The sequence below is a fragment of the Nyctibius grandis genome, chromosome 17 (genome assembly GCF_013368605.1).
Source record: "Nyctibius grandis isolate bNycGra1 chromosome 17, bNycGra1.pri, whole genome shotgun sequence".
NCBI classification, from domain to species: domain Eukaryota; kingdom Metazoa; phylum Chordata; class Aves; order Nyctibiiformes; family Nyctibiidae; genus Nyctibius; species Nyctibius grandis.
Window position 1 is genome coordinate 3,998,774 of NC_090674.1, and position 12,007 is coordinate 4,010,780.

The 12,007-nt window shown below is 51.7% G+C and overlaps 1 protein-coding gene across 1 annotated transcript; it reads left to right on the forward strand.

The window, feature by feature from the left end:
- The first annotated feature begins 998 nt into the window (after positions 1-998).
- Positions 999-7,472, forward strand: SRM (spermidine synthase). Its single transcript, XM_068414848.1, has 8 exons — positions 999-1,169; positions 1,336-1,456; positions 1,797-1,889; positions 3,078-3,231; positions 4,083-4,166; positions 4,502-4,647; positions 5,564-5,686; positions 6,269-7,472. Exons 1-8 carry the CDS (start codon positions 1,024-1,026, stop codon positions 6,284-6,286), a joined length of 885 nt encoding a protein of 294 aa, XP_068270949.1. The 5' UTR covers positions 999-1,023; the 3' UTR covers positions 6,287-7,472.
- The last annotated feature ends 4,535 nt before the right edge of the window (positions 7,473-12,007 follow it).

The following is a 12,007-nucleotide window of genomic DNA, read 5'->3' on the forward strand; positions in this document are numbered from 1 at the left end:
GTAAAATCTGCTTGCATGGCTGAATGTTGGAGAGTGTTTTTGAAAAGAGGCAGTTAAATAGCAATTGTCTCTCGGCGCGTTTGCAGGGGCTGCCAATTCCCCTTCGTGTCAGCTTTACCACTTCTGGCATGTCTGTAACTTGAAGAACGAGTACCTCATACCAAAAGCCCCGTTGGCTGCAGAGGCATCAGAATTTCTGTAGTTTCTTCAAGTCCTCTACTTAAAATTCCATGCAAGGTGACACTTCAAGGATGATTATAATTTTAGTCCGTTTCTGTTCTCCGTTTACACACTGTGGCACACTACCGTAGGTTTTAAGTGTTTCTAATGGAAGTGTGAGACATGCTTTATTCATGTGGTTACACCTAGGAACCGGATGAAGTTGTAGCACTAGAATCCCATCATCTCAGACTGTTCTGCTGTCACGCAGCAGTTGTTCAAGAAGATCTTTGCATAACCTGGGTGCAGAACTACTCTTGGTGTAACCTTGGTGAATTTATCCAAGTCTGCTCTTCGCAGCACGCACCGCGCCTGAGTGCACGCCAGGGTATACGAACAGTAGCACGGAATCTGCTTTTGTAACAGCGAACCCGTAAAACGTCCGAATTAGACTTTTTTCCGAAAATTGTGAGTCACGCGCGTTTCCGCGGGCGCTCGGGCAGCGCCTCGCCTTCCGCCCGGGCTCTGCCTTTGTGGCGCGGAGGGGCCGCGGCGGCGGCAGGGCGAGGGGAGCGGGCGGCCCCTGCCCCGAACGAGCGCGGCCGCGGGAGGGGGCGGCGCGCCCTGTCCCCGCCGGGGCGGAGGCGGCTCCACGCCGGGCGCGCCGCCCCACGTGGCCCCGGGGCACCGGCCGCCCTACCCTGCTGGCGCCGACGTCACCGCCGCTCTGCGCCAATGGGGGCGCGGCGGCGCCCGGCCGGCCAATGGGGGCGCGGCGGGGCGGGGCGGCGCGTGGGCCCCTGCGCTGGGCTCCCGCGCCGGCGGGGTCAGGCGGCGGCGGCGGCCGGGCCGGGCCGGGCCGGGATGGAGCGCGGCGCGGCGGCGCTGATCCGCGAGGGCTGGTTCCGCGAGACGTGCCGGCTGTGGCCGGGCCAGGCCATGTCGCTGCAGGTGGAGGAGCTCCTGCACCACCAGCGCTCCCGCTACCAGGAGATACTCGTCTTCCGCAGGTGCGGCGCGGCCGGGGGAGCGGCCCGGTGCCGGGGCGGCGGCGGGGGGGGACGCGGCGCTCAGCGCCATGCGGTGGGGCCTGGCGGCGCTGGGAGGGGGCGGGGGAGCGCGGCCCCGGGCCCGGGGCGCGGGCCGGCTCCAACCCCGCTTCCCCGCTCTGCCCAGCACCACCTACGGCAACGTCCTGGTCCTGGACGGGGTGATCCAGTGCACGGAGCGGGACGAGTTCTCCTACCAGGAAATGATCGCCAACCTGCCCCTCTGCAGCCACCCCGACCCCCGCAAGGTGAGTCGCCCCCGGCCCCCCTCCGCGGGGTCTCCCCAGCCGAGGCCCGCGAGCCGGCCCCGGGGCCCGTAGATTGGTCCCCGTCCTCCCACCGGGCCCCTTCGGGGCTGCTGCGGCGAGAGGCTGGCGTGGGCCGTGGCTTCTGGCACACCTACGCTCGGCGCTTGACAGGGCGTCGCAGGCAGCCCTCGTGGGCCGCCAGAGCACATCTCCCAGCGCCGGGGCAGGACGAGCCCGGAGGGCTGCTGCGTTTCAAGCTGTTCTCTTTAGGCTGCACTGGGAAAGTTCTCCTGTGAACCGACCCCGCTGATGGCCGGTTTTCTGCCCTCTCCTCTCCCAGGTGCTGATCATCGGTGGCGGTGACGGGGGAGTGCTGCGAGAGGTGGTGAAACACCCAACCGTGGAGTCCGTGGTGCAGTGCGAAATCGATGAGGTGCGTTGGGCTCCCGGCTGCCTGGAGGTGCCACGGGGCTGACGGGCGGGCTGCCCGACAAAAAGCAGCCCTGCTTCACAGCATCCACGGGAGCTGCTGCTGCTTCACCTGCTGTCCCTTGTCAGCAGCCAGTGCGTTTGCTGCCGGTGCTGTTGGCGTGACACTGACAGCGCCACCTCTTTGCCTTTCGAGTCATCTACGTGGCAGCTGGCTGCCTCTTCCGTGTGATTTCTTTCACACACGTACAGTAGAGGCCCTTCCAGGCCAGCGTGGGCCAAGCGTGGGATCTGCAGAAGGAGAGCTCTGGCTTTCTGAAGGTGCTGCTTTTCCCTCGCCCCCGATGCAGAACAGAGTTCTGCTCCTGCCAGGGGAGGGTGGTCGCTTTGTTAAGCAGTCTCCTGCAACTGAAAGGGGGAAATAAGTGGGGAGGTATTTGTTTCCATGGTAGATGGGCTGGTCCTCCTCCTCTCAGTCAGTTTGTTCTGATATTTTACTTTCTAAGGAAGTTCTGCTATCTCCTCCAAGCAAGGCTGTGTTAGTAATGGGTAATGCTGCTATATGAGACTGTGTACTCTGTCTGCTAAGCTAAGTAGACATATGTGCCTGACACCAGCATGTTTTTTTGTCTCTGCCAGCTGTGAGAAGCTGGTAGCGTTCAGTACAATTGCTGGGCCTCGGGCAGTGGCTGTCTAACCATTTTAGAGAGAGAAAACTCTTATGGGGGGGATTGATGTAATGGCTATTGAGCAGAGGTGGGGATGTTTCTCATCTTGCATCAAGAAACCTGCTGGCATGGTTTTATTTAGGAAGAAAAAAGAAGTCTTTAGTTGAGATCACCTCTGCGAGTGATGTCTGCAGGGAAAAGGAGCACAGTGCAGTCAGATCTGTAATTGTATTCTCTTAATTCCTCAGGAGCTTCCTTTTGAAGCTCCCAAGTTGTTCTTGTTGCGTTTGGCAAGGACAGACCAACCGTGTCACTGAACCCTGAGGCCATAGGAAAGGGCTGAGTGTAGTTTGTTGGCTGAAGATGCTGACAGATCTTGAGGATCTAGCTAGGGAGTCGGATTTGTGCTGAAGGCATGGAAGGAAATGACTCATTGTGCTGTTCTTTCAGCTGCAGCTGCACAGTAGCCTGAGAATTAGCTCCTTGTAGTGCCCGCTGACCCACTTGTGCTCTCTGTGTTGCAGGATGTGATCCAGGTATCTAAGAAATACCTCCCAGGGATGGCAGTGGGGTATTCCAGCGCTAAGCTGACCTTGCATGTGGGAGATGGTTTTGAGTTCATGAAACAAAATCAAGAAGCCTTTGATGTGATTATCACGGACTCGTCTGACCCCATGGGTAAGAATTCTGGCCATAAAAGGGTTCTGCTTTCCACACTCCTCCTTTTCTCTTCTTCCTACCTCCTCGAAGGAATGCCAGCCTGCCCAGGCTCCTTTCAAGTGAAAAGGCTGTCACTGACTTGGCTTTTTTGGTAGAGAAAGGGAAGGATGAAGACCAGAAAATTGTATTAACAAGGCTTCAAGCTAGCTGTCACGTTTCGGTCCTCAAAATTCCACTTTAGCAGCTACTGCTTCTGGCAGAGAGTTGATCCTTGAGCCCAGGAATCCCACTGGCAATACAGCACCACGCTGGCAAAGACAGCTTTGCACGTGTGCCCGCTAACGAAGCAGTGGCTCACGTGCTGTTGGTGTAGGTACCCAGCCAAAGACGGCTGTAGTGAGGCTGCTGTGTCTCTGAAGGGGAAAACTGAGGTAGAGAGGGACAAAATATAATTACAGTGCCTCACTTTAGGGACCTAATGAGGGGTGCCTGAGTCACCTTCACTCTTCCTATAGTTAACACAGAGAGAGGCATCTCTAAAAGGCAGTTTGGAGCCAGAATTCAGTTTTAAAAATGCTCACTGAAGCAAGAGGCAGCTGCTAGGACTTTCTTTGATAAAGGTCCTAGGCTTGCTATAGAGCAAAGCTAAAATCCTGATGGGTCTGCTGTGCTAGGTGCAGGCTGGGGTTCGCCCAGGGTCAAAACGTTCTGCTTCCAGATTATCTCCAACACTTGTGATCACTGAAAAGCCATTTGAAATGTCTCTTTTCCAGTGCAGTCCCTGTGCAGCCTGGGCATTCAGAAAGCTCTCAGAAGCCTACCATCTTAGTCTCTCTCTAGATATATATCTTTACTCTCTTTTCTCCCAGGTCCTGCAGAAAGCTTATTCAAAGAGTCTTACTACCAGCTGATGAAGACAGCCCTGCGAGAAGATGGGATTCTTTGCTGCCAAGGTGAGGATGCTGTCTCTGGGCAGAGGCTGATGCCAGATCATTGCATGCAAAGTGAGGTACAAAGGGGACTCTCTTCTCGCAGAGACATGATGCAGGGAGTGAAATCCATTTCAGCTCCCAGGTTCAGGAGCGTTTTTGATCTGTATACGTCAACTCATGAACTGCTGGACTGTGCTTAGTAAAACTGGCGTAAGGGTCTTATCTTGCCTTTAAAACCTCATGAGCTGTGCAGAGTGGAGCAGGTTTGGGCTTGGACCACTGCTAACCTGGCACAGGCCTGTGCAGAGAAGAGGGGCAGCTCTCACCTTGGATCCTGTCTTCCTTTCTCCCTGCAGGTGAGTGCCAGTGGCTGCACCTGGATCTCATTAAGGAGATGCGTCAGTTCTGCAAGTCTCTGTTCCCTGTTGTGGAATACGCCTATTGCACCATCCCCACGTATCCCAGCGGGCAGATTGGCTTCATGCTCTGCAGCAAGAACCCGGTGAGTTTCAGGCACCTGAAGTGCCCTTTCCCATTCACTGCAAGCACCCGCAGAGCCTGCCTCAGGCTGTCCCTTACAGAGCTTCAGCTGTGGCACTGAGCTCTCCCAGCTTTGGGGCCTCTAGACTCATGCTGGGCCTCGGCTCCACCAGCCCAGGGCCCCAGAGCTGCAATGCAGCTTGCTCAGTGCTGAATGAAGTGCAGAACTGACCAGTAATGTAACCAGCTGCCTTAAAAAAGGACATGGTTTTCTCTCTGGTACAACAAACTTGGAGGGAGTCACTACCAATTTCCAGAGCGTGTTACGGCTTTGGCTTATTGATGCTGGCTGTTATCAAGTGGGCACCTGCTTGATAAGAATCAGCTTGTGACTGGTAATCTGCTCATACAGAGGCCTCCAAGTGAGAGTCAGTGTTAGGATGTGGGCTGGTAACTGTGTCAGACCACTGAAGTCTGCTCTCTTCCCGGTCTGCTGCATTACAGCAAGCCTGTAATGCGACCATTTCATTGGTTTAGGGAGCCAGCGGCACTCCTGCTGCTGTATTTTATTTATCTGGGGCACTGGCAGCGTGCACTGTGCCTGACTTAACGCAGATGTGGATTCTGCTCTGAAGAGCAAAAGCCTCCCTTCTTCAATGCTCAGGCACAATCTGACAGCTTCATCTGGCACATGGCTCACGTGCAGCCTGACCTCATATGCTGACGTCTGTGAATGAGGGCCAGTCACGCGAGGTACGGCCTGTAAACTCCAGCCCTTGGCCTGGAGCTGTGCAGAACCTTTGACCTCATACTAGAACAGAAAGTCATCTGTTTTCCTGTGAGCCCTCTTGGTTCTCTGCTATGAGTCAGGATGCCTGTCACACGGCCTTTTGCTCATTACCCAAATGCTGAAGAGCTACCTGGTTTCTTCATTGCAGAACACAAATTTCCGGGAGCCTGTGCAGCAGCTCTCACAGCAACAAGTAGAGGAGATGAGTCTGAAATACTACAACTCTGACATTCATCGGGCAGCTTTCATTCTGCCAGAGTTTGCACGGAAGGTAAGCAAGGCTGTGCTGCTACTCCTCCATCAAGGACAAGGTATGACTTTTCTTCAGCAGGAGTGGGAGTGTACAGGACTGAGGATTTCCTGCAGCCCTAAAGGCTTGTGTGAGCAAGTCGGAGCAGGACAGCATTTGTATGAGATAGCAGAGTATGAGTCAGTCTGGGAAGACTGGAGTTCAGTTTGGAACTGTTCTTTGGTTTGATGTCCCATGCCTTCATGGCAGATCGCTCCTACTTCACCTACCAAAACTAAGTCCAGGAGCCTGCAGAACTGGTGCTTCCCATTGGAAAGCGCCAAACGTCTTAGATAAAATGTGGTTGTGGTTTCTAGAGTAACCCAGAGGGTAAAGAAAGGATGCTCTAGCGTAGTCTGCCTTCTTGAAGGATAGTCCGTGTTTCTGCATCATTCCATCATCTCCTAACTGGGTTGCAACTGCAGGTTCTGGAAAAAACCTCCTCTGAGTGTCCTAGGAATGAAGGCAAATGCCACGGTTGTGTTCCAGAGCCATGTTTCTGTTGAGGACTGGTAGAGCTGCAGCAGGTCCATCCTGACACTTTTTGTCCTTGGTTGTCTCCAGGCCCTGAGTGATGTGTGAGACAGAGAAGCTGCTTCCTTCCTTCGAGTTGGACCCTGAGATCGTCAGTGATGTGGTGGGGACCTTCCCGGCAGACTGCAGATTTGTTCTCCACTGTGTGGGATTGTTTAACCCTTTGCCAGCCAACATTCCCTTTGATGATGTGTTAAAGATGATGGGGCATAAGCCAGATAAGACTATTGAAAAGGACTTATCTCTTTGCGTGACTTATTGCGTGAGGTCAAAACTGTTCTTTCCAGTGCTGGAAATGTAAGATGTCTTTTTTCTTTCTCTCCTCCCTACATCCATTCTAAATTCTCCCCTCCCTGTGCCCCCTTCCCACCTCCACTCCTGGCAACTGACATGATATATTTATAACTGACACGTATTTCTGCCTGGTGATCTTCTGAAACCTGGGAAGAGTCCAGAAGGGTCACTGACTCAGCCTTAAGCACAGAGAGCGAGAGCTTTGTGCACAAAGTTAGCTTGCTCTCTCCTCATAGGAGCTCCCTGCTGCTGAGATGTTTTGACTGGTAAACGGGTCTGAGCCTTCATGTCCCACTGCCCTTCTGAGACACCTGCACTGTTCTGCAGCACAGTTGGCGAAGTCACAGTGCAAACTGTTGCCATTCACAATAGGTCTCCCTCCAACCCTGATGGAGTAGCAGTATTAGACACCAGCCAGGCAGGCTGGCAGCAAAGTCTTGTGGCGCTTTTTGTTTTGTTTTTTAAATTGGTTGGAAACAGAAGAGCTGAGGTACCAACAGACTGACTCCTGTTCTTACTTCTGCCTTCAGAGCGGTTCCAAAGAATGTTTATCAATATGGTGATAGGCGCTTTATATATAAAAATATAAATATATATATATAAAAAACAAACCTTAGATCCATTGCCTGCTGTTAAGGACTGATGTTGGGGAGTCAGTTGTGCTGATAAATCTCTCATCTCAGTCGTGCTGAGATGCCTCAGGCCTGGGTATTTGCTAGTCCTTAGGAGGCATCGTTATTTCTAATGCTGCCCCCAGAATCCCCAGATGCATAAGTTGTTTTTCATTGTACTCTGTTGTAAGATGGATCTGCCTCCATTTCTTTACTTTTGTTTTAAAGACTCCATACCACCGCTGTGCTGTGGATGTCTTCCCAGCACAACCACTGTGCGGTTGTCACTCCCTTGCAATCCATTAAACACTCGGCTCTGGTTAAGGTGACATCAGTGTGGGTCGGTGTGCTTCTTTGGGGAGTGTGGGGGGTGGAAAGAGAGATCCTGAAAGTTTGCTGTGCTTGTCATAAGACATCCAGGGGTGCTCTGTGGTTGCTCTGACCTCCTCTCTCCCTTGTCTCTAGGGATGAAAAGTTACCATCAAAAATAAGCTCCGAAGAGTGATCCTGTTGCATGTTTTGTATTGTAACCTGACCGCATGATAGCTCCAGCTTCTGTCATCCTCTATGCTGCAGAAGTCAGTACCGTCTATCCAAGCTGTTCTCTAGTCCAAATGCTGCCTCTGGTACAGCTTTCCAAGCTGTTTTCTTGCTGCCCATCTCCCTGCTAGCATCATGTAATTCCTGTCAGGCACTGGCCCCACTCAGTTGCACCATCCTTTCCTCTGCAAAAATTACTGTGACTTAGTGTCTCCGAGGTCCTGAACCAAGGACTGAACTCAAGCTGAACGGGCTGGGAACAGTCGCTAGGTGGCATCAGGAGAAGACAAAAAAGCTCCTTCTGAAGGAGGCCTTTTGGCTTGGCTCGAGAAAACTAGAAGGAGCAGACTTGTGCAAAGGCTGGGCTTTACCATAATTGTAACCCTGCAAACAGCGTAGGTGGTGCAGCACTGAGTGCCTACAGCAAGGGATTTCTGTGGTGTCAGCACCAACCCTCCTACTTTCTCCCCTTTCTGATGAGACTTGCCACTTCTTTCCCAGTGCCCTTTTCTACTACCAGTATCAGTATAGCTTCTTTGTGGTCATAAGGGTTTGCAAAGCATTGCTAAGCTGCAGAGCTGAGTCTGGATCTCCTTTGTATTCTTCTGTTGAGAAGATTACACCCATTTTGTCTCAATTGTCAGGGTAAACGTCTCCTTTCTCCCACAGCTACTTATTAGTTAGAGCTATTGAAGCATTTGCATTGCTCAACTCTTGTATTTTTACTGTAAAGAGCAGACCAGTAATGGAGGCTGATTCTAGGGACCTGAAACCCCTTCAGCCCTTCATCCTTGATGGAAAACTACCTCTGGCACTTTCTCTCCCCTGGAATGGGAATCAAGACCAGGACTGTAGTCCAGGAAGGCCTTAGAGCAGTTGCCAACTAGTAACAAGTTAAAGCCTTTCACTCACCCTTGGTGAGTACAACAATGCCCAGGAGGGAAAGAGCTTCCTCAAACCTGTTACTAGCCTCCTCGCAACTAATTATTCCTTCTGTTTCTCTGAGCTCTCTCCAAATTTGTAAGTTCAGTGAGTGGCCAGTGATGAGAGCAGGAAGACGAGGCTGTTTGCCATCCAAGCCGCCCATACTCTGTCCATAGGGTCCTATATACAGTTTCCGAGTCATTCCACATCACTGTTCCTTACAGGCAGTTTCAAATACCTCAGTGCCTTGCAATGGGTGAAGACAGAGATGAGTGCCTGAATCAAGCGCTCATTAACAAAGCAGCAAGAGGGAGCAAGAGTTGGTGCATCTAACAGCTAGTTCCATCTGAGCAGCTCTGAGCACTTCGGGACTGTTAAAAGCCACCCCTGTGCCGAGAGCTGCCCCAAGGTCTACACACTGTTGAAGCTGCTAGAACAGTATTGGTGTGGCAGTCATCTGTCAGGCAATTGTGCCCACACATCGATTAACCCTTCTGCAAATGTATGTCTGAGCCGTTATGCTGCAGGAGGCTGTGGCCGAGGATGCTGGGGATTGAAAAGAGACTGGCAATTTGGGTAATGCCCAACAGGAGAAAACCAGCGGGGCCTCGTGTAGAATTGAGCACTGAACACTGGAAAGCAATCTTTGCAGTGTCTGCAGGTGGGCAACTGAAAGACTTGAGTAACTTTTTTGGAGTTTTAGCTGGCTTTTGCCCAAGCGAGGCTGTTCATAAGCAAAGATCCACAAAGATGTTGTTTGTCTAGACACGCTGCAGTCATGTTCCAGCATCTTATTAAGCTCGGAGCATAAGAAGAGGGATAGGCTTTGTCCCAAGTAACATACAACGTAATATCAGCCAGAGCAGGTGGAGACAAGCGAGGGAACAGAGCCTGATGGGCTTTAGCACAGCAATTGCTTAAGCCTCTTGGCGCCTTTTGAACTGTGTCAGACTCCCTGCTCTGTGCTTTACGCATTGAACTAACTCAATTTTTAGAAGTTCAGAAAAGAGCTTAAAGAAATTAAGATAAATCTCTTGCTTGTATCTCTTGAGCTCTTTCAGCTGGTTAATTGGCATGAGTGTCGTATTCATCCAGAGCTAATGTTATCGAGGCCTGGCTCAATTATTGCTGGAGCTTGGCTGGAGCAAGAGACTGCTGGAGTAAAGAATGACAATTCATCTTTCATCAGAGAACAACAGTCTCAGTAAGCAAACAGTCAAAAAAGTAATAACAAGTGCCACCAAGTTCAGAGAGTGGAAAGTTCCTTTGATAAAATGGTGGGGGAAGAAGAGAGAGAAGTGTGGACAAAAGCATGAAACGGCAGCTCAGGCCTAGCAAAAGAGACAAAATGTTGTTAAAAAGTAAAATAAGAAATTTAACTGATTTTTAAATCCTGACCAGTCTAGGTGACACTTTCCTGGTCATGTATGGGGTGAAGTGCTTTTCAAATATGCAAAAGGTGGGGAGTTGGAGCCAGGGAATCTCAATTACAGCACAGTGACGTGTGAAGCAGACAAAGGCGGGGAGGGTTGTTAGGAATGTCAGGGATTTCAGCAGCAGGCCTTTCAAGGACGCCAGCTCCCTGGCAAATGGGTTTGAAGGGCCGGTGGTGCGGAGGAGGGCTGGAGCAGGGACCCCGCAGGAGGGGGCTGCCCTCTCCTTGGTACTGAACGGCTGCTGCAGCAGCCCATGGCCGGGCACCTCCGGGAAGGAGTTTGCCTCACAAAGCTGATTCTGTGTGCCAGCGATAAGGGCCAGATGATGTATGTGATGACCCTGCATGTGTTTGTCCCACTTCAGCTGTAGGAGAGGAGTAACCAGATCCCCGCTCTATGTGGAGCGTGTGAATTCCTGTTAAAGCTCTCTCAGCCGAGCAGTCCCTTCTGCGGCGCTGGCGGTCTCGCAGTCCTGCTTGTTAACGTCCCTGGTGAGCTCTGTCTGACTGAATCCCACAGGGCGCAGTGCATATGCAATCCCTCGGGAAATCCAAATGGCAAAGAAACATTTCTGTTCAAGTCTTGTCCAGCTGATCTTACCCTCAACAGGATGAGTCTGGTGTAACAGAGGTCAGTTCGTACGTCAGTAGGAGATAACCTCAAGCATCCTCACTCTGCTTCGCAGCCTGAAATGCCTCCTACTTGGAGCCAGGCAAAACATTTTCAGTGCAAAACAGGTATTTTGAAATAGAAATGTTTCATAGCAAGTAGTTATTGTTGAGGAAGATTTTTGGTGGAATAACTGAAATGTTTAACTTTGCATGCATTTTGAAATAACGAGGTTTTGAGCATACCACTGAAGCATTACCCTCACCCTCCCTTCGTCCTCTCGCAGTCCCTCTGGGGTAGACAGACAGAGAAGGCAGCGTAACTCCCCTCTCTCCACCTCCTTAGAGAGCTGTAGCAGGCTTGCAGTCGTGCGTGCTCTGACAGCAGCATCCCTGCGGTACTCCCCTCCTCCTCCCTGCACCTGCTCTGCAGCTCTTATCGGAGAGGAGCGGGAGCAGTAGGCTCCAGCCCACGCGCACGCAGTCTCTTCCTTGGGTTTGTTAGATTAGTGCTGATGAAAAGCCGTGGCTGGGATGGCCACCTGCATGCTTCTCGGAGGCCCCTGGGGAGCACACTGCGAGGGAATGCTGCAAGCCTGGCCTGATAAATGAGCTGTGATTTCAGGCCCATGAACAAATTGGTTTCCCCTTCCAGGAAGGCTCACAACTGTCAGCTGACTATTGCTTTATTTATTGCAGTGGCCTTTGCAACTAGGGACTCCTGAGGGCAGAGAGAAAGGGTTCCAGTGACAGGAATACAGAAGTGTTTGAACCCTTCCTTCAGCTGCAGCTGAGTGTCTCACCTTTGGGAACCAGACTTTGTTCTGGAAGCCTGATGCAATTCTGCTACCTGCTTCAGGACATGGTGATCTGAGCCCAGACCAGGCCACAAATGGGCAGAAGATGGCAAATATCCAGGCCATAGAGGAAAGCAATTGAGAAATTATCTCGTTCCTTAATGTGGCATTTGGTGCCAGACATAGTCTTAGCTTTTGTAGTCCAGCAATGCCCGGTCTTTGCTGCTGTACAGACACACTGAGGAGAGGTCAGAGACCTCTTTCTTGAAAGATAAAATCTCTCCCATTGCATGTTGCTTGTGCACCGTTAGTCACAAAAAGATGGAGGTTGTCTGATGTGATTGTGTGAGCATATTCTGCTGTACTTCTGAACCCACTCTGCACCTCTGCTGAAGCCACACTAACTGTGAGCTGAAATTCTTGGATAGCCAGGCCTTTTCACGTTACAGTATACTGAACTTCCTTCTGGAGCATCCCCACCAGGTTCCCATGGATGTGTTCACGGGTCTGCTGATGTCAGACAGATGTACCCTCACTGTGAAGTGGCAGAAACCCACTC

Excerpts from the sequence above, each read along its gene's own strand:
- SRM (XM_068414848.1), top strand. The coding sequence starts at position 1,024 with ATGGAGCGCGGCGCGGCGGCGCTGATCCGCGAGGGCTGGTTCCGCGAG. Across the intron at positions 1,170-1,335 it reads GAGATACTCGTCTTCCGCAG|CACCACCTACGGCAACGTCC; the intron begins GTGCGGCGCGGC and ends CGCTCTGCCCAG. Across the intron at positions 3,232-4,082 it reads GGACTCGTCTGACCCCATGG|GTCCTGCAGAAAGCTTATTC; the intron begins GTAAGAATTCTG and ends CTTTTCTCCCAG.